General features: G+C 38.6%; 1 protein-coding gene across 2 annotated transcripts in view; it reads left to right on the plus strand.

Annotated features, from left to right (window-relative positions):
* Window positions 1–20,665, plus strand: part of DGKH (diacylglycerol kinase eta) — a 174,221-nt gene that overhangs the window by 86,328 nt on the left and 67,228 nt on the right. For both annotated transcript variants that reach the window (XM_052786060.1, XM_052786061.1), the window contains 2 exons: window positions 3,469–3,579; window positions 5,323–5,403. In XM_052786060.1, coding sequence (XP_052642020.1) covers window positions 3,469–3,579; window positions 5,323–5,403 — 192 coding nt within the window. The remainder of the gene's footprint in view (window positions 1–3,468; window positions 3,580–5,322; window positions 5,404–20,665) is intronic.

A 20,665-nucleotide genomic window follows, 5' to 3' on the forward strand; every position in this document is an offset into this window, starting at 1 on the left:
TTATATACCTGAAGAGGAGTAGAGGGGAGAGTTTTATCTTTAATTATTCAATGTTTTAGTTTGCGGTTGCCAATAATGAATCCATAGTCAGTTTACTGTTTTCTTTTCTAAATTCAGAATATTTTCTCCTTTCTTTGGGTCTTTCTAGCAGCAGCAGAAATAAAAAATTTGACTTTTGTGCAAATGTGGGAGTTTACAAACTGAGTGAATTAGGAGTAAGGCAATGTGGTTGGTTGTCTTTGAAATTAAAACTGTTAGTTTTGAATTTTCAAGTGTTATATACTGAATATTTAAAAATCTGCTGATACAAAAGAAGATGCCTCTCATTTTTTAGTGCTCAAAATACCGACAAATGCCATTTATTTTTGTCATTTAGATTATGGTGATGTAGAGTTGCATTCAACATTCTTGGATAATTGAACACATATGTACACCTTCTTAATTTATGAAATGTGGCTATGATTTTTATAATTAGATTTCTTCAGGAAAATATACCACTGTGGAGCACTGTGATGTTGTGATTGTAATATTTTGAATCATTTTCATAATTGTTAATGGCTAAAGCAGTAAAGATTTTTAATGATTCCATAATAGTGATTCTATTCTATTCTATTCTGTTCTATTCTATTCTATTCTAATTATAGCCCCATACTTCTGGAGAGATGCTGTATCACTAGATAATACAAAATGCTGTATGGGGAAGTCAGGTTTTGGCAAGCAGATGAGAGGTGATTCTGTAAAAGTGAGAAGTAGCATGGGATTGTGGGATGTACACTTCTTGTTCCTCCTAAATTACAGTAGGAAAGTAGTTAATATAACTGGCAGTGATTATTGCTTATGCTTCAGATTTAATGTCCAGCTGAGATTAATTAGAAGAAGGTTTCTCAGAACAGCGAGATCTTAGAGCACTGTCTTAATTGCCTTTGGGAGAGCTTTCTTAAGGTGTAGCTATAGCCCAGTCGATGCTTTTCAAAAACTTTACGTGACCTAGTTGTAGGCAATAATGCGGACCCAAATTCAACAACCTGAGAGGTCCCTTCCAATCTCAAATTACTGTAAGTGCTGTGAGTTCTGTGTAGATTCAGGAAAACATTATTAGCAGATTACCTAATGACTCAGTTGGCAGCTGGAAGTCTTTTGCACATTTTAAAGGCTAAATGAAGTTAATTGAGGGTATTGGGCCAAAGCTTTATGCTCAATTTTGATGCCTGCAGCCATGGAATTGTCTATTTCAAATGCTCAAACCTCAGCCCAGTATATCTATTGGTGGTAAAATGTAAACTTCAGATGTATGCTTTATGAAGTGCTTACATTTCTTGGGTAAATGTTTACCAGTCTAGTATTTTTTTAACATTTTGATACAAAATTACATTTTGTAGAGCCTGTGTGGTTATTTACTGCCAACTTTAGGGAGTTAATTTTAAATGGCTGATTTGCAAAATAGATTTAATTTTGAAGTTATTGGTTTGATTTTAGGGATACTGCTGTTTTAAAGGGTGAGGAGAAATAGGGGGAAATGGCTTATGTAGGCATAAAAATGACATGGAAGTGTTAATTAATTCTTTAGTGAGTAACTGCTCAAGGTTTAGGGACATTTATGTTCTCTGAACAGATTTTAAAAATCCTGAAAATAGTCAGTATAATGTATGTTCTGTGTCTTCTAGTATACACAGCAAGTTTTAGGGAACATGGATTTCCTTCCATGTTGGAAATTTTTCCAGTAGGCCAGTGCCTGCCGTGTATGTGGAGTACTGTTTCCTTGGAACTGAATTTCTCTGGTCTTACATCTTCCGACCCTTGATAAACATACAAGTCATCTAAAGTCATCTAATCCCATCCCATGTGATGAGCTTCTGAAATCTCAGAGGGCGATATGAAACAGAAGTGCTGCACGACTACAACAAACAGCTTTGAATAAGCGCTTGTATTTGCTAACTGATTAAATCTATTTATATCGGGTAGAACTAGCTTATCTTAGGGTCTGGTTAGAAAATCGCAAGCAATCTTGAAACGGTGTGTGGTGAGCAGACCCTTTCAGCTGGAAATTGCTACCCCTTAGCTAGAGCAGGAGGGCTGACCGAATGCGTTGGTCCAGGTTGTTGGCATGTGAAGTGAGATAAATCCAAACTTTCAGCTGTGAAGTTTCATTAGAGAGGGTTGCTTTTTTGAGAGCATTAATTCAATTGCTTTGTGATTGTTGGACCATATTCTTAGTTTGTGACATTAGGAGTATCTAAAAGAAGGCTGCGACGTATGTATGTAATAGCAATGTTTCTCATTTCAAGGAAATAGTAGAAATGTTAAAGTGCTTTCTGTTTTTTTCTATATTTTTATTACTTGCATTAAAGTTAAGGAGAACTTGACATCTGATAACAAGACGGTCTCAGTTAAGTCTCTAAAAGGTCTAGAATAACTTCAAGTGATGTTTATATCCCATTGTCTAGAAATTGTATTATAAGATTCACATCATGTTATTACACTACAAATTGGAAATATTCTGGAAATATTAGAGACCATTTTGGAATGTAATATCCAAATGTACTTGCTTTTTCTCATACCCTTTGTGTGCTTCAAAGCTGAAGAAAATGAATTTTGAGACTCATGCAATTAGTATGCTGTGTCATGTCATTTCATCTGATTAAGTGGAGAATTTCTGTAATCGGTTGGATGAATCCCACACATGCTGGGGAAAGCAGCATACACGTTTAAAATATACTAATTTGTGTCTTATTTCAAAAAATGGGCTTTATGTAGGCAGGGTTCAGTCTGCAGTGGAAAGGTTTGGATTGGCAAATGGTTTTTTGACTAAAAATATTTGCCGGGTAAAAATATGCCTAGCTGTTACTGTTCTCACACTTTCCGTATAATAATTATTCCTAATGGTAAGCTGATTTCATGCTGAAGGCTTCAGTTCCGCAACGCGCTTGAAGTCATGCATGACTTGCATCATACTGGATCATTCCCTCTGTTTTAAAGGCATAAATCATGTGCTTGAATCAGACACACATTTAATTACCTTGTTGAATTACTGCCTATGTGGAAATTGTTTTTCCCTTCAACATAATCAAATTTGCAGCTGGAAATGACCTTGTGTAGATGGTTTTTAGCATTTTTTTTTTCTGAATTGTGCCACCATTAGTTGTTGCTTACTTTAATATTTGTGGGTTTGCAGCTATCCAGACAACTGAATTATTTGTGTTCATCTTCGCAATAATTACATGCCTCTCAACTGCCTTTTTGATTTACATGTAAAATTAGCATTTTGCCAACATTGTCGTTGTTTAAAAAATAGCAATGCAAAGTCTGGTTGTCCAGAGAATTAGTCTCAATTTAATGTGAATAGATAACAAATATAAATTCACAGTTATATCAGGTGTAACATAAATTTTTAAAAGTGTAACTTTCATCTATATGCGTAGCTATTTAGATATGTATTTACCTTATCTTCTGTATTTTAATATTTTTCAGACAAGTATAAAAGAAGGATTACTACTGAAGCAAACCAGTTCTTTTCAGAGGTGGAAAAAGCGTTATTTCAAACTTCGAGGTCGTACCCTTTACTATGCTAAGGATTCAAAGGTAATTCTATGCTATTCGTGTCTAATGCCATACACTTGTAACTGCAGTTTTGTTTAGATTTATAAGTGCAATAATAATAATAATAATTTAACGATTTGTTAGTGATTGTTTTATTAAAAATCTACTCTTTATGAGATGTAGTGTGTTAAATTAACTTTAACTAAGGAAGACTGGTGATTTCTCTTGATTTTTTTTTTTCAATGAAGTTTGTCACAGTTATTTTAACCTTTCTGACTGTTCACACAAATAATAAATTCATCTTAAGGAGTTGTGGGGTTTTTCGGGGGGGTGGCTCTCAGGCAGCCAAATCTAACAATTAAAAAAACCCAAAAAGTAAAAATTGGATAATGCTCAGAAGTTATCCTTCAAACTGAATGCCATTAAAACTCTTCTAGTCTGATGCCCATATTGCTGTTAAAGAGATGGAAATGGTTATGTGAAATCAAGATAGGAAGATTTTCTGCCAAAACTTGTATACGAGGGAAAAAGCTGTTTCCCATCAATTGAAATATTTGGTGGGAAAATTGGGGGTGGGCAGAGGGGACTACTTGTCTTCTTTCCGAAAGGCATTTCCTCCCTCCCCCTCAGGGCCGGGACTGAGAGCATTTTGGCTTGTTGGGCTGGCTCAGATTGTGCTGTTCCATAGAGGTGGGCATTAGTTTTCTTTACCCTGCGGGGCTGCAGCATCTCCCGGGAGCTGTATGTGAGGTGCTTCAGGTCTCCATCATCTTCTATAGCTTGGTTTTCTCAATAAAACTATTACTAAGGCATGGAGATGTCTCTTTCTAGGACTGTATGACTATAATTGCATGGTGTACAGTTGTGTGGCTGTGATGAATCAAGGAAAACATCATCTCTCCTGGGAGCCCAGCACTGAAGTACCTCTGTTGTCACACTTCTCTGCACATGGTGCTACCACGAGCAGTCTATATAAAGACTTAATAAACATGGCAGATAAGAACTCTGAGAATGGCAACGTCATCTGTGCCATAAAGATGAGAAAAGGAGGTGTAATGAGTAGGCAATTGTACAAATACTCTGTAATGTTGAATCCAGACATGCTGAAACTCCCCCAACATCGATTCTCTGTCCCATGGCATGGAAGACAAAGAACATGGTATGGCTAAAAAAAGGGGAAGGCATTTTTGTTGCTCTTCCCTTCTGTGCTTCAAAATCCATCATGAGTTTAACAGAACGTAATTAATCCTTTGCCAGAGGCTGGGGTGTTTAAAGAAGACATATATTTCTCTTGCTGGAGCATCAGACAAAGGAGTAGAAGGGATCTCTTCAGGCCCTTGAGCTGTTTTTTCTCATATGGCTGCCATATCATAGATTGTCCCTCATGAATTTAGAGTTCCATCCTAAAACTGATTAATTAATTTATATTCTGCTAAGTGTGAATCTCTTTCCTCTGACACCACATTTATGCTACACAGTAGACACCACAAAGCTGCATGTATTTAAAAAAAAATTCTTTAAAAGAGATTTTAAAGCAATATATATTTTTGGAGCTACTTTTTTATGCTCTCATGCACCACTTAGATAGCAAATAGGACTGTGTTTAAGGGAGAAATAGGAAGTTTTATCACATAAGCAGTGTTTCCAATTTTTTCACTACTTTTTTTTTTCTTATTTTATTTTCCAATAGGAATGGACAGAAGAAAATGAAAGCACAGACTGTAAGCATACCTGAAAGTGGACTCAGACTATATTTAATGTTTTTATGTTCTTTTCCATTCACAGTCCCTAATATTTGATGAAGTTGACCTGTCAGATGCCAGTGTAGCTGAATCGAGCACAAAAAATGTCAACAACAGCTTTACGGTATGGAACCATTATAATACTGGTCTTGAAAGCTGTGGATAGACTGTTACTAAGAAAATCAAGAATCCTCTGAATTACTTCTTATTTTCCTCTATTTGGAAAGAAAATGTCCTTTATTTGGAAATGGTATAATGTATCAGAATGATATCACATCAGCTATTGACAATTTTGTTTCTGTGGGTTTTTTTAGCAGAAATTAGAATGTTAGATAACAGTTGCTTCAAAAGAAGATGATACAAGGCATTAAAAATTCAGAAAGATTCAGTACTAGTACTTCGTTAGTACTTATTAGTACAGCTTGGTTTTATGCTGTAGTTTGTCTTTGAGGTGACATGCTGAATTGATTCAAATGTAATTGTGTTATTGTTTTAATTTCTTATAATAACATTTTTGGGTTTTTGTCATATTGAAGTGTTTTTTTTTTTTTTTCATTACCGGTCATATCCCTGTATGTTTCCAAGTCACATGGAAAAGCTGCCTTCACAGTTGTACCCTGATTCTGATACTGGTATAAGAGACAAAGAGTGTTCATAAATCTCTGTTTCTGTAAGTTCACAAGTGTGTTTTACACACAGGTCTTGCCATTTATTTTTCAACTGCTTTGTTGGAACTAAGTGATAACGTCTGACAGTTCCTCTGCTGATTCTTAACCTCTGGAAAAGCAAATTTTTTGAACAAGAACTAGCTATGAGGAAGATTGTGGGTAAAGTTGTCCTTCCGAAGGTCTTGAGTTCTCCCATTGACTGCAATGGCATCATTTTTTCTTAACCTGCAAATCTCTTTATTCTCTAAAATGTCGATTTTCCATTTTCCTGAGGATTTTAATTTCACAGGTGGTCCATGCTACCAGTGTTGGTTGTTCTTCTCCAAGGCAGTCCAATGCAAGCCTCCTGAAAGCTTCATCAGGTCTTTGTTGCTGTGGTACCTCCCAGGCAGCTGTCAATCTAATTTACTGACTAAGAATACAATTAAAAAGACTACTTTGATGGAAGGTCTCAGGTGAGGGTGTGGCTGTGTGAGGTACCAGCTTGCCTTTTTAAAAGGTTCTTTCTGTTGCTTAGAAGCTCTGCTTCTGCCTTGCTCCTGGCCAGAAGTAAAGCTGTCATGCAGGCATCAGGATAGCTGAGGAATAATGAGGCATACAAAGATGATGAGTTGAGGATCCCAGCAGTCATGACTGTCACTTATTGTTCAAGATGGGGTATAAGGCTTAGCATGCCTTAAAGACCCAAACTTCCTTCACTGTAGCCTCCATTATGGGAAAAAGAAAATTAAGAAAACTCTGGATAGACCAGAGAGCTGGGGAATCACCAACCTTATGAAATTTAACAGCAGCAAGTGCCGGATTCTCCACCTGGGATGGGGTAATCCTGGTTATATGTACAAATTGGGGGACGAGAGGCTGGAGAGCAGCCCTGTGGAAAGAGGTCTGGGGGTTTGGGTTGATGGCAAGTTGAACATGAGTCAACAGTGTGCCCTGGCAGCCAAAAGGGCCAGCTGTGTCCTGGGGTGCATCAAGCACAGCATAGCTAGCTGGTCGAGGGAGGTGGTTGTCTGACTCTACGCTGCACTGGTGTGGCCCCACCTCGAGTATGGGTGCAGTTTGGGGCCCCTCAATATAAGAATGACATCAAACTATTAGAGTGTGTCCAGAGGAGGGCAACCAAGATCGTGAAAGGTCTTGAGGGCAAGACTTAGAAGGAGCAGCTGAGGTCACTTGGCTTGTTCAGCTTGGAGAAGAGAAGGCTGAGGGGTGACCTCATCGCAGTCTACAGCTTCCTCAAGAGGGTCAGAGGAGATGGAGGTGCTGATCTCCTCTCTCTGGTGACCAGCGATAGGACACGAGGGAATGGAATGAAGCTGAGCCAGGGGAAGTTCAGGTTGGAAGTCAGGAAAAGGTTCTTCACTGAGAGGGTGGTCGGTCACTGAAACAGGCTCCCCAGGGAAGTGGTCCCCAGCCTGTCAGAGTTCAAGGAGTGTCTGGACGATGCTCTTAGTCATATGGTTTAGTTTTAGGTAGTCCTGGGAAGAGCAGGGAGTTGAACTCGATCATCCTTATGGGTCCCATCCAACTTGAGAGATTCTGTGATTCTGTGATCTTGGTGTAATTTTATGTGGAGAAGAAAAGTGGCATGTGTTGGGTTCTTTTTTTTCTTTCCTTTTTTTTTTTCTTACAATGTTTGGTGTTTTGGTATCCTTTATAATCCTTTAGGCCCACTTAGTACCTCATTCTTCACCAAAGGCATGTTTTGTATCTAGTATCAAGACTTCTGGGGAAGACAGAAGTGAAAAAAGGTATCTCAGGGGCTACAGCTTTAACAGCTTTGGAGACACTATTTATTTTCATGTCCTGGGTAATTTAAGGCAAACAGTGTTTTCTCCAAGGAGTCTTCAAGTTCATTTGAAAAATTATTTGGATTTATAGCTCTCCTGGATTGAAGTGTCATCTGATTTGACTGTGAAATATGGTAATAGTCGTCATCTCGCTTAATCTTTTGGCTTCTTTCTTTGTGTTTGCCTAACCCAGTCTCCCAGCAATACAGCTCAGTGAAGTAAGACATCTCTGGTGTTGCCTGCAGTGGTTTGGAGTCGGGGGGGTGTGGGGGTGGGGGGGTGGGTGGTTAGCTTTCCAGCAATACTCTTTATAAATAAAAAAAAAAATTTCTTTTTGCTTTTTTTTCCCTTCCATCTTAAAAAAGATAATCAGCCTTTCTTAAAATTACTTATTTTTTTCTTTATGTTCTAAGTCCTCTGTTAGCTTTCTCTTTGTTAAAAAACCAAAAAATAAATCCTTCACTTTAGCTTTCTCTAGTTAATGTATTCCTCTTGTTTCTTTGTCCCAATAGAGAATGTTTTTAACACAAACTTATGTAGATGGAATATACACCCACTGATTTTTCCAGGAAAACACACCTTTAAAAATTTACATTAAAATGAATTAATTATTTTTATACAAACCCTTTTGTCGTTTCACTTAAATCCCCCCCTTCTCCCCTCAATCTCCCACCCCCAGCTTGTAGAAGCTACTGGTTTGCCTTCTTTTGCCCTTTCTAGTTTGTCTGTTTGGAGACAGAGGTGTGCGTGTCAAGATTTTCCATGCTCTTTTTTTGGATAAAACTCAAGTCTAAAATTAGTCGTAACACACAGATTTAATGTTGAGTTTATTTGTAATGCGCATGCTTGCAGAATATTTTATGTAACTAAATATCAGTGTTTATTCACCAGAATTACTTTTCCTTTCTTACTACAAACTGAGGTTAAGGGGAAACTTGAGATAAATAAATATCTGCTAATTAAAATGAGAAGCTGCTAAGCTTAAACCAGCTCATCTGTTTCATTTTTTTCTTTATTGCTGATGATATTACTTTTCAATGAACAGCTGACTCATTTCTAGCAAATAGTTCCTAGCGCACAAGCTTGCACTAGGGTGCCTTGTAATAGATTATAGACATTTTGTATTTCTGAGCATCCTCATCTAGAGGCTATTAAACAGGGGAGAAGGTGTCCCTTGACTTCCGAGTCTTTGTATGAGACCCTCAAGACCACATTCTTCCTACTTGCTTGTTAGGTACCAGTCTCCTATGCCTGTGGGAAGAGAGAGAAGAGGTTCGAGAAGCCAGTTCAGCCCATCGAGGATGTGCATCACCCTCTCCATCAGCCACATCAGGAGCCCATGGGGGCTTTTGCTCACCCCATGCCTGCAGTTCAGTGGCGTGGGTGGGTGCTGAGTCCTCGTAATGGTGTTGGGTACTCTACTGAACTTTTTTTCCACAGGGCTTTGCTTCTGCCTCGGAGGGTGGTTTATGTTATCTCAGCACAACCCGAGGAGTGTAGTTGCACAGCATGTTACCTCTCTGGGGAGACTTTGGGGATGAATCAGTGTTCTCCAACCTTATTGCATGCAAGCAGATGGGGCAGTGACCAGTTCTGCTGAGAGCTGTAACTCCATATGCCTTTTGGTTTGCAGGGATGGAAAATGGCTTGTTGATAACTCAAGTGCATTTAGAAAAATCTCTTTAATGTTCTCAAAACAAGACTTGGGACTGAATGAGGCTGAGTAGTGCTCTCCAGCATGCAAGCATGGGCATGTGGAACATTGGTGGCGTGCTTTTGTTCTAATAGGTGTAAGGAATTGGATTTTTAAATACTAAAATGATTCTTGAACAGGCATATTCAATTAATGAAGTTCCTCAGGGCATCAAAGGTGATTATAAACTGCAATTACAAGGAGATTTCAACAGCTTAGCTTTTGGCGTAGGTTTCTACCTCTGCCTTGCTTTCGATGATGAAGAACTGATGCACGTTGGCAAGGAAAAAAATCTGTAGATGTCAACCATGCTGCCTTTCAGTTGTTGAGCCATATGGTTGTATAAAATGCCCTGGGTTGTTATAAATCTATCCTAGAGTCTCATATAAAATGCACAGGCATCATGTGGCAGCACCTATATTTAATCCATGCAAACTGATGTTGAACTGTAAATTGAAACATTTAATTCAGTTACGGGTTTTTGTGATAAATGTGATGGAAAATAATAATTTTAGGGTTGAAATACTGGCTTTGAGGCATTACTTCGGATAGCTGGCTTTAGACATTTGATTTGGGTTAGGCCAACTTCTAGTGCATCTAAGAATTACACAAAGCCATGGACACTCAATTTCTTACTATATGTATATTCAGAAATGTGAAAGCCCTGCCTTGATTAATTCTGTTATCTAATTGCTTCTGAGAATAACAGAGGAAGTAATTTCACTGTTGTTCTGGAAGGTGCCCTCCAGGAATATGAGAATTAACATACTAGATGATACTCAGGATGGCGATTCAGCTTGCCCTAACTTCAGGGTGGGAATCAATGATGGGTTTCTAGACCCCTAAATTTAGGGATCTAGGATAAGATTAATAGGTCTTTAAAGCAGATTCCCTTAATTGCTCAATTCAGTACAGACTCCATGGATTATTAACTAACTCTCCCTTAGCTATGATAGGAGCTCTGTCATCCAGGGCACCTAAAATGTAGATCCCTGCTTTCAGCTTTCTGAATGAGGTGCTGAATCAAGTACTTTTTGTTGAATATGCATCTTCTGAATGTGGTCATCTTGAGAGGGAGGAAGCTGCAGTAGACAGATCTGCTGTCCTGGAAAGCCTACTGCAATTCTTAGTAATTAGAAATTGGCTGGAAGTGAGACTTTATATTCCAGCCAATAACACTGATTACTAGGATTCTGGGTACGCTTGCAAAAATGTCTAATATGATAAATTTTTGCTGATTTCTTGGTTTTAGTGATGCTGTAGACCATATAGACCATAGAGTCTCATTATTTATTCTGTGGAAAAATACTTCCTTGGAGAACTTTTAAGGTGCTGGGCTTTAATTAAGTATTCTCACCTAGTGTTATGAGGCAAAGGGAGCAGAAACCTATAAACCATCTCTTCTTTATTTTATGTTTTTTATTACCTCCTTTTGATTTGACTATTTTCCAGGGTAAATAATCTTTGTAAATGTTCTTCTATACTCTTAACTATTCTTGCTGTTCTTCTGACTACTATTCTGCATCATCATCTTGTAAGTGAAGTGACCAGTTTGGCACTTAGGGAGCACAAGTCACGGATATTTGGGACCGTTTTCTAAATTAACGCTCATTTACATTTGTAGTAATGTAAATAACGAAAAAAATAACAACATCTCCCGTATTTTTTTCGGTTTTCTGCAGCAGCAACAACTTAAACATTTTTTTATCCTCTATAATGATACTAGGATGCCTTTCCTGTTAATTTGGAGCTGTCTGTAATTCATAAATACTTCTATGCTTCTGTGGTTTTTCTCTGGTGTGTATTTCTTTGTTTTTACTAACATTGAACTTTTTCAAGTCACTGTACTGTCTGTTTAATACCTTGTTTGGCTCGCTCTGAAGTGCCTTGGTGATCAAGGGAGGGAACTAAGTAATCAAAATTTTGTGCTGTCTGTAAATGTTTCTGTATCACAAATTTACACTTCTCGTCCCATTTAAGAATTGTGCCACAAAATTTTGTAAGAGGATAATCAGGTGCTTATCTATTAATCTTTCCCCATATTAAAAATCCTTATTATTCCTTTGTACTTTTTTTACATCCCTTAGCTTTTCATCTCATCGCATGATCAGGACATAAAAATAATTGGTCTTTTCAGTTCAATGACTGAACTAAAAATAATAATGGGTCAACCTGATGTTTTAACATTTTTGAACAGAAGTACTTAATTTAGTTTACATTAAAGGGATTAAATTTTGGTTTTAAATCTTTTTTTCATATTATGTAAAGAAAAAAATGAAACATGAATGGCATTTCATTAAAGTTAGTCCCTGAATGTAATTTTGTAACAAGAAGTTAAAGGTTTTTTTCCTCTGATTTCCATTTTCTTGGTCAGGCTTACCAGTTCACTTTGGCCTGAAAGCAGAGGGTTCTGCTTAATATATTTTTAAACAAACAAAAAAATTGTCCAGTTGTCTGCGATTTTCTTGATATTCTGTAAATCTGGATAGATTTTGAAAAACTAAACATTTATATTTGCTGATTTTCCTTTGACCTATTATTTTGAGATGGTTAGGTATTTTTTATAGGTTAGTGAGGCCAAATACTCCATTGGAGCAACTGTGCTTCAGCTGTATTTAACATTTATATTGTTTTTTTCCAGTTTATATTGTTTTCTTCCAGAACTCTGATTACCCTATTTCCTATCCATATTTCTGAATGTAGCATATCCTATATCTTGGCTGGGGATGTAAAGTTTACTGGCATGTAATTTATGTGGAACCAGCTTAAAGTATAAACCAATTCTTTTCATCTTTGAATCCTCCTGTACAGCCACTGTTTTTAATGGGAATTTGCCTGGTTGTACTGGAAACTCAATTCTTGCTATTCATCAGAATTTCAAGTTGAATATTACAACTGGGCCTGAAGGCGTATTGCTTTTTAGCAGTTTATTTCAGCCCTGCTGCTTCTGACATCAGTCAACTTTCTGCTCGTCATTGAGATTAGCTGCTTCTAATTGATTTTAGAAAATTAACTTAATATTCACCATGGGCTTGGGAAACAGAATGTGTTGCCAGACTTTTGCAGTGTATTGGAGAGATAGTGTTAATTTCTTAGACTTGAACATATTTTGCTGCCTTTCTTGCCACCCAGATTTTTTTCGGAGTTGTTATTGAGACTTTCGGGACTACGAGAACTTCAGGGAATGTGAGAACTGCTTAACCTTCCCCAAGCCACATCAAGAGGAAATGAGAAGAGCCTTTTCCCAAAGGAGTTTAAAACCTTTCATCTTTGGGTTTGGGCGCTCCAATCTTCTGTCTTTTAGAGTATCAGAGATAAAGAGAGATAGTCCCAAAGCTGGGAAAAATTATCCTAATACTGTTTTTTTCTTATTTAAATAATCTAACATCAATTCAGTTTTATTACTGACTCTCAATTTGCCCAGAGTTCAGGCTCTTGACCTTTATTTAAGAGCAGAAAAGCTTATGGATGTCAGTGGAGGTATTTCTCTGATGCTGTCCTGCTTGTTTACAAAATCCAATTTACTGCAGTTCAGTCTCAGTGGACACCAGGAGATGGTTTCCTTATAGGCTCAAGCCTCTTTCAGACACTCTTCTACCTCAGTCTGTTTTTTTCTGAGGGCCACTCACCTAAAGGGTGCACTGACCTGTTCTGGGCTTTCTGCTGCTTCTCTTTCACCATCTTTCTTATTTCTGTAGTTTGGTGAATCTTGCTACTCCTGTGTTGGGAGACTCCTGGGATCATGGGGTCAGCAACCCCCTTCAAGGCTTTGGCTTGTTCCAGACTTGGGGTGGTTTCCCCTGGTTTCAGCTATTGCTAAGCAAACTTTTTTCACTGCCTTGTTTGTAGCCTGGATGATTAAACTTTCTGGTTTGCTCTGTAGGAATACTCTGGAGCACAGCTATCTGCAATTTTTTTCCTTTGTGAAAAATGTATTTTGAGTAAATTTCTACATATCATCTCTGCTGATGTTCCCTTGAAGGGAGACACTCTTGCTTGATTTCTCCCTTTAAAAACCACAGGGGCACGAAAGGAATGGATTTGTGTTTGGAAACGTGTTTCTGTTTCTTGATGAATTTACATAAACCAAAATTCAAATAGTTTACACATTAAATTTACTTGACTGAACACAGTCTTGTGTGAACACTCTTTAGTTTGCATGAACCTCTGCTATAGGTGTATCTTAACTCAGTTGCATACTAACTTCAATAATAATAATAATAGTGATCTAGGTATAGATAATGAGCTTACGTTAGTATTGTGAAATCATTTGTGTGAAGGAAAACAAAAGATATATCAGTGAAGTGCTACGTATTGTGTGGTGCTGTCCTTAGGATTCCTCTCAGCATACTTTACATCATATTTATCCTTTAGATGTCCAGTAATTTCCTGTGTTTGGGTACACTTTGAAATTTCCTTTGCGTTCCAGTTGAGTGTTAACATTGCTAACAGTATACACTGATTGATGGTGGGAGTTCAGACAGATTTGCAGATGTCTTTACTTAAAGTACATTCCTGTGAGCCGAATCCCACTCTCAGTAGCGTTGCATTTTAAATTTTGCTCTTGGTGTTATCAGAAGGGTCAGTGCATGGCACCATTTCAAGATGGGGGAATGGTATATCCAGACATTCCCTGTGCCCTGTTTGCAGTCTAGCGCAGGGCTGACAGACGACCTGGAGTGACATCCGTGAAGATCTCGGGGCCTCTTGTTATCTCCGGGAGGTAGAATATGGCTGGAAACAGCTCAAGTTCCTGTGCTGGCCTCACCAGTGTGACTCAGCTTTGCATGGGTAGCTAACTCTTGGGATGGATTTAGTTTTTTCCTAGTTGTGAACTGTCTGCTGTTTCATACAGATACTGATTAGCTTCGAAATGACGAAGGCTTTTTGATGCTCCCAGTCTGAGCAATACCCAAACCACAGAAAGAGAGGGGAAGTGCTTTGTTTTCCATTTTGTTCAATTTTCCACTCAGTGTTTTGGGTTTTTTTTTTCTATATTCAGGCAGCTTAGAAACAAAACAAAAACTGAAATAGCAAATTAATATGCCGAGGGAAAAAAAAATTAGACAAAAGCAATTAGCGTGCACTTGTGATGCACTTAGGTTTTTCTCCTCCATTTAGCTTTTGCTCATTTTCCCCCGCCCTCTGACAGTGACAAAAAAAATGTAATGAAGCTGAGAGCTCTTTGGGTAGCTTTGGGTGTGACTTTCAAGTTTTAAGCTCCTTAGCTCTGACTTGATGTGCTGTCTCCCTTTCCCTAGAGTGTCTGGAGATGTTGAAGCTTTAAGTTTCATTATGAAAAAGCAATAAAGCATTTCAACTGTGAGGCTAAAATCCATAGATAAATCGCTTGGGATTGAGCTATTACAAGAAAGCTGAACACTTTTCAGAAGAAGAAAACAAGGGGATGCTTAAAAATGTGGCCATTCTGGGCTATATTGTACATTCTGGTTCTAGTTACATTTGCCTGGAGCTTGTTTTCCACAGATTTTGAGCTTAAGCAGGATTTTTCTAAAATAGCTCACAGAAAATGTCTCTTTTGCTTCCTTTAGTTTTCTAAGAGTTTCTTTAATTTGCAAAACAAGGTAAGAAGATTTGCATAGAAGTAAATGCATCAAAAATACATTTTATTTCCTTGTCTGAACTCCTGGTATAGCACCAGTGAAGCAGTTGGGGTGTTTGGAGAACAAGCACTGAGTATTGCCAGTTTCTGTTCTTCCTGCAGTTTTACACTTACCTATTCTCTGACATTTCTTTCTCTTCTTGCTTTAAAAGTGGTTAAAATACCTGGAGAAACCTTAAAAAGTGTCCCTCCATGCAGTTCCTGTATACCAAATAATTCTATAAACAAAGCCATTGGTGTAAACTTTGAATAAATTTCCTGCTTCTAGTGAACAAAGATCCCTGGCTTCAAGCAGCTGGATCATGTTTAAACAGGCATCTGTTATTACAGACAAAAAAAATAGTCACTTGCTCTTTTATTTTGTATAACTTTGCACCTAATGCCATTAATTATATAACTAAATGTTTTCTTTTAAGCACAGAAGCCATCCCATCTGATAGACGTGTAATGAGCCGGTGAAGCTGGGGCTAAGGGCACAGCAGTGCTTAACAAATCTTTATGTAAGGACTTTAAAGAATCGTGCAGGCCTTGAACTATATATAGCAGTTTCCAGTTTACATTTACAAGAATGGTTTATTGTTTTTGCTATATTTAAATACTGATTTAAGATAGATTTCTAATTCATGAAACTTTCCTACTTCTTGTAACTGTCTCATTATAAAGTTATACTTCTGAAGGAATAATATTTTTCTATTAGCAGTTGGTTGACGTTGGATACATGAGATCAAATTTGGGGAACTGTAGGTTTCTGACAAAGTGACCTTTGCTGGACACTTTTTGCATCAGTTTTACAGTTCGAGGCTGGACATGTTGTAGCTGGATTACTTGGTTTACCTGGATTCTGTTTTCACGGAATCACAGAGTGATTTGGGGCTTGGAAGGGACCTGTGAAGGTCATCTGGTCCAACCCCCTTGCTGAAGCAGGGCCACCTACAGCAGGCTGCCCAGGACCATGTCCGGATGGCTTTTCAGTATCTCCAAGGATGGAGACTCCACAACTGCCTTGAGCAACCTGTGCCAGTGCTCACCTTGACAGAAAAAAAGTGTTTCCTGATGTTCACACAGAGCCTCCTGTGTTTCAGGTTGTGCCCATTGCCTCTTAGCTTGTCACTGGGCACTACTGGAAAGAGCCTGGCTCCATCCTCTTTGCACTCTCCCTTCAGGTATTTACATATATAAATAAGATCCCCCCGAGCCTTCTCTTCTCCAGGCTGAACAGTCGCAGCTCTCTCAGTCTCTCCTCATATGTCAGACACTCCAGTCCCTTCATCTTCCTTGTGGCCCTTCCCTGGACTGTGTCCAGTATGTCCGTGTCTCTCTGGTACTGAGGAGCCCAGAACTGGACACGGCACTCCAGCTGTGGCCTCACCAGTGCTGAGGAGAGGGGAAGGATCGCCTCCCTCCACCTGATGGCAACACTCCTTCTGATGCAGCCCAGGATACCTTTGGCTGCCTTTGCTGGCTCGCGTTCAATTTGTTGGCCAACAGGACCCCCAGGGCCTTTTCTGCCAAGCTGCTTTCCAGCTGGGTGGCCCCCAGCATACAGAGGTGCCTGGGGCTGTTCCAGGACTTTGGACTTCTTCTTGTTGGACTTCACGAGGTACCTGTCACCTCGTTTCTCCAGCCTGTTGAGGTCCCTCTGCATGGCAGCACAGTCTTCTGGCCTATCAGCCACTCCTCCCAGTTTTGTGTCATCAGCAAACTTGCTGAGGGTACACTCTGCCCCATCATCAAGATCAGTAATGAAGATGTTAACTAGGACTGGACCCAGTATTGCCCTTTGGGGTACACTGCTAGTTACTGGCCTCCAACTAGCCTTCGTGTTACTGATCACCAGTAACCTCTGGGCCTCCCAACCTCTGGGCCCAGCCATTCAGCCAGTTTTCAATCTACCTCACTGTCTGCTTATCTAGTCCATACTTCATCAGCTTCTCTACGAGGATCTTAAGGGATAGTTCTGAAAGCCTTACTGAAGGCAAAGTGGATGATATCCACCTTTGTCTCTTCATCCACCAAGCCAGTCATTTCATCATAGGTTATCAGCTTGGTCAAGCATGACTTCCTCTTGGTGAATCCGTGCTGACTACTCCCGATCACTTTCTTGTCCTTCATGTGCCTGGACGTATTCTGGGAGGTGCTTCTTCATTTTTTGCTAGATGTGGTACAAGGCAAGGCCACCTAAATTACCCAGGCTGGATTCTACTGCAGAGTGAAGTCAGGGTAGACCTTATACCTGTTTCTGTAACGTAACCGCTTTTGTCCTGCCTTTTAGTTAAGCCCACTTGTCCTGGTGTACTGGTGCAGGAGATGCTGTGTGGGACTAACCCTTTTCTTGCCCCTCCTAAGAGTTTTTATTGCAGGGGCCAAACCCACACATTACTTCATTACTTGTGAGCTTGGCAATAGTGAGACAGGAGAAGGCCAGCAAAAAGAGGGAAGCAACATTTTAGTGGAGTAGACAGAGCTAATTGTTCTGATTATAAATTCTGTATTGTACTCAGGCAAATATAATAGCCATTTATTACTCGCCTTGCTTTTAAATCCTCCGCTCCCTTTGTAATTTATACTTTAGCCTGGCTTGGCTCATCTTGAAAAATAATAGTGACAATTCACCATAAAGCCCCAACTATACCTTTGACAGTGACAGAACTGTTGTAATTTATTTAGTATCCTGCAGGAGCATCAACGACCCCAGCAGTCTACTCCCACCACTGTGATGGAGGTGCATTCATCCGTCGCATTCATATGGACCCACCTGCATGAGGACAGGGAAATGGAGGGGCAGACAGAAAGCAAGGGAGGCATAACATATTATCCTGGTATTTGCCAGAACTCACTTGCCGATGACTAGAAGCACAGAGAAGTTACAGAGCATTAAATGTTACGTTCGTGCCCCAGGCATCGGGTGCAGTCCCTAAGAGCAGAGGTGGGGGATGCTCTCTCTCTTTATATTGCCCTCTCTTCATTAGTTCCAGAAAGATAATTTAAAAATATCCGTTCAAAGAACAGGAAAACCATTTCCCCACCCATTTCAGATTCTAAGTGCTGTTTCTACATTACTAAGTCAATTCAAGATCGGCCATACAAAGTGCTATTAGTGTAATGCCTGATAATAGTTGAGGGCAGCAGAAGGTGCCTTAATGCAAATATCATGTTGCAGGCAGCGGGGTGCTTTACAACAGCTGCTGTGTTGCTGCTTAGATGAAGACCATTCTTTTCTTGATTAGCAAATGTAGTGTCTGCATTTTTCTTTGAATCGGTAACGGAAATCAGAAATGTAGCCACCAAGCTTTGGGAACTGTATTTTCTTACATATTGCTAAATATGGTAAAATATGTTAAAAATTAGGCAATAGGCTTTAAATAAACTCTATGTTTTTATTTTACAGGTCGTAAGTCTAAACCCATTGGGTTGAAAGCAAATAGAATGTTACCGGTAAAGTTAGCCCCTTTGAAAGTGAAAAGTGCTTTCAAATATACACTGAATTTAATGGCAATTTTATTTCCTTTCAAGATGTTAAGCTTGCTCCTAATAGGTGCTGTCTGAAGAAAAAGTTGCAGTAGCAGCCCAAAACTTGACTGTGTAATTTTCATCAAAGTAATTTCCATATGTGTATGCACATATACATGACTATGTGTATATTTTTAGAAGCCAAATTATCCTAGTGTCAACATGTGTGAAAATCCCAATTTATGGCAAGACCTATGTGGTGGCAGACTGAGCAATGTCCTCTTGTTCTCTCCTTCATTCCCTACTCAAAAAGCCCCCTATTTTTCTGAACAGAACAGGAACATTATCGTAGTAATGGGCCATTTTTCTTCCTATCCAGACTTTCTTTATTCCTACGATGTTTTAGGACTTGTGTTGTTTGCCTACAACTTTTAAAACTGTATATGCTCACTCTTTCCCTATACTTCTTGCGTTAAAGGCGTTTTTTATTCCCACTACCTCAATTTCATTACTTTCCAATATACTGCAGTATCTGGCTTTGATAACTCTCTTTTCCAAAATCAGCAATGACTTCTTCTTGGCTACTTGACAACAGTGAAAATTTTCAAAGTAACTTAATCTTCTAAATGAAATCCGCTTGATTTATTTATTTTTAGGCCTTTTGTCTGTCTTCATCCTTCTTGATTTGTCTCCTGCTTTGTCAGCGTGTGAACCATTAGCACCTGAGTTTCTCCAAGATTTAAGAGTTTTCTTATTCTTACGTTACCTCAATGGTCTTCCAGTCGTTCCTGTGACACTTCCTTTGTCATTGTATTATACAATTTCTTCTTGTCTGTTGAGAGTTTAGCATATTCAGTGATATATAAATAATATTTGGGGCAGCAAGCACTAATTTTAAAAAAAGGTGATATGTAATAGAAGAAAAGATACTGAGTTTGGTCAGTAAAAGAAAAGATACAGGACTTTGAATGCAATGAGATAAGATTACTAGTAAAATCCAAATTTACATATCTGGAAAATAGTTTTAAGGACAATTAAATCCATTTTAATTTTGATTATGTCTGCATACAGGTTCAGCTGTCTTTAATGAATGCACTCTAAACATCCCACTTCAGTTAGTTGATCATAACTTTCTGTAAGCATCCGTAAGAAAGCATGCCTTCTGCGTAAATGCAAATAAGATAGTATAGGAAGTCATTCTCAGTTTAGGACAAGCAAGAACAGCTATACTGAGTTAGCTCACTGTTGAATTTTGAGGACTTGCTAAGCTGAAGGTTTCGGATATTGTGTTTTATAGTATATGATGTATCTATTTGTGATGAATTTGCCAAATACCTTTTAAGACATTTATACTTCTGGTCTCCTCAACATCCTTTGGGAATACTTTTCAAGCCTAAATAATGCATTACATTTAGGAAAAAACACTTCTTGTTGTTTGCTAATAATTTCCTTGCTTCCCTGAGTTCTTATGTTACGTGAAATATGTAATAAATAACAAGAGTACATCTTCTCCGTGATTTTGTAGACTGAAGTAGATGAGAACCTAAATGGACTGCTTAGTTTCTCTCTCTCTTTTTTTTTTTTTTAAGAAAAATTTCAAGCATTGTTTATATTTTTTGCATATAATGCTTTTCGTCTTTTTTCATGTTTTCATATACCTTCTTGAAGTTTGTTGTTAAAAATAGGTAAATCAAACAATATCTAGTTTAATCATGTTATAGATTCTGTATTTACAATTATGTATGTCTTACAACTTTCCACTTTGTTTTTATAGCACTAGTAATAATTGATCCCATGTTCGTGTGATCATCAGTGTATAATTTAACTTTTAGACTGTTGAAATGCTCTGAACTTCATTAAGTTTTTTATGCTCTGAACTTAATAAGAAGTTGGGATATAGGAATTTCTGGTATGTTTACATACATTAGTTAGCAGTGGTTGGCGACATGACTTGGTTGCCGCTACATGGATGTGTAGTACCTTTTGAGAGGGCCTTTGGTGTCCCACCTGGCTTATTGATAGCTACTGTTTTGGGTGCTATGGTCCTCTGTCGTATTTACCTGCCCTGTGCTGATGCTTTGGATACCAAAGGGCATCTCCATTGGCACTAGGTAAGTATGTGTGAACAACTGAACTAAGGCCTTGATCTTGGGAGGGAAGAG

This window comes from Harpia harpyja, chromosome 4 (assembly GCF_026419915.1).
Source record: "Harpia harpyja isolate bHarHar1 chromosome 4, bHarHar1 primary haplotype, whole genome shotgun sequence".
Classification (NCBI taxonomy): Eukaryota; Metazoa; Chordata; class Aves; order Accipitriformes; family Accipitridae; genus Harpia; species Harpia harpyja.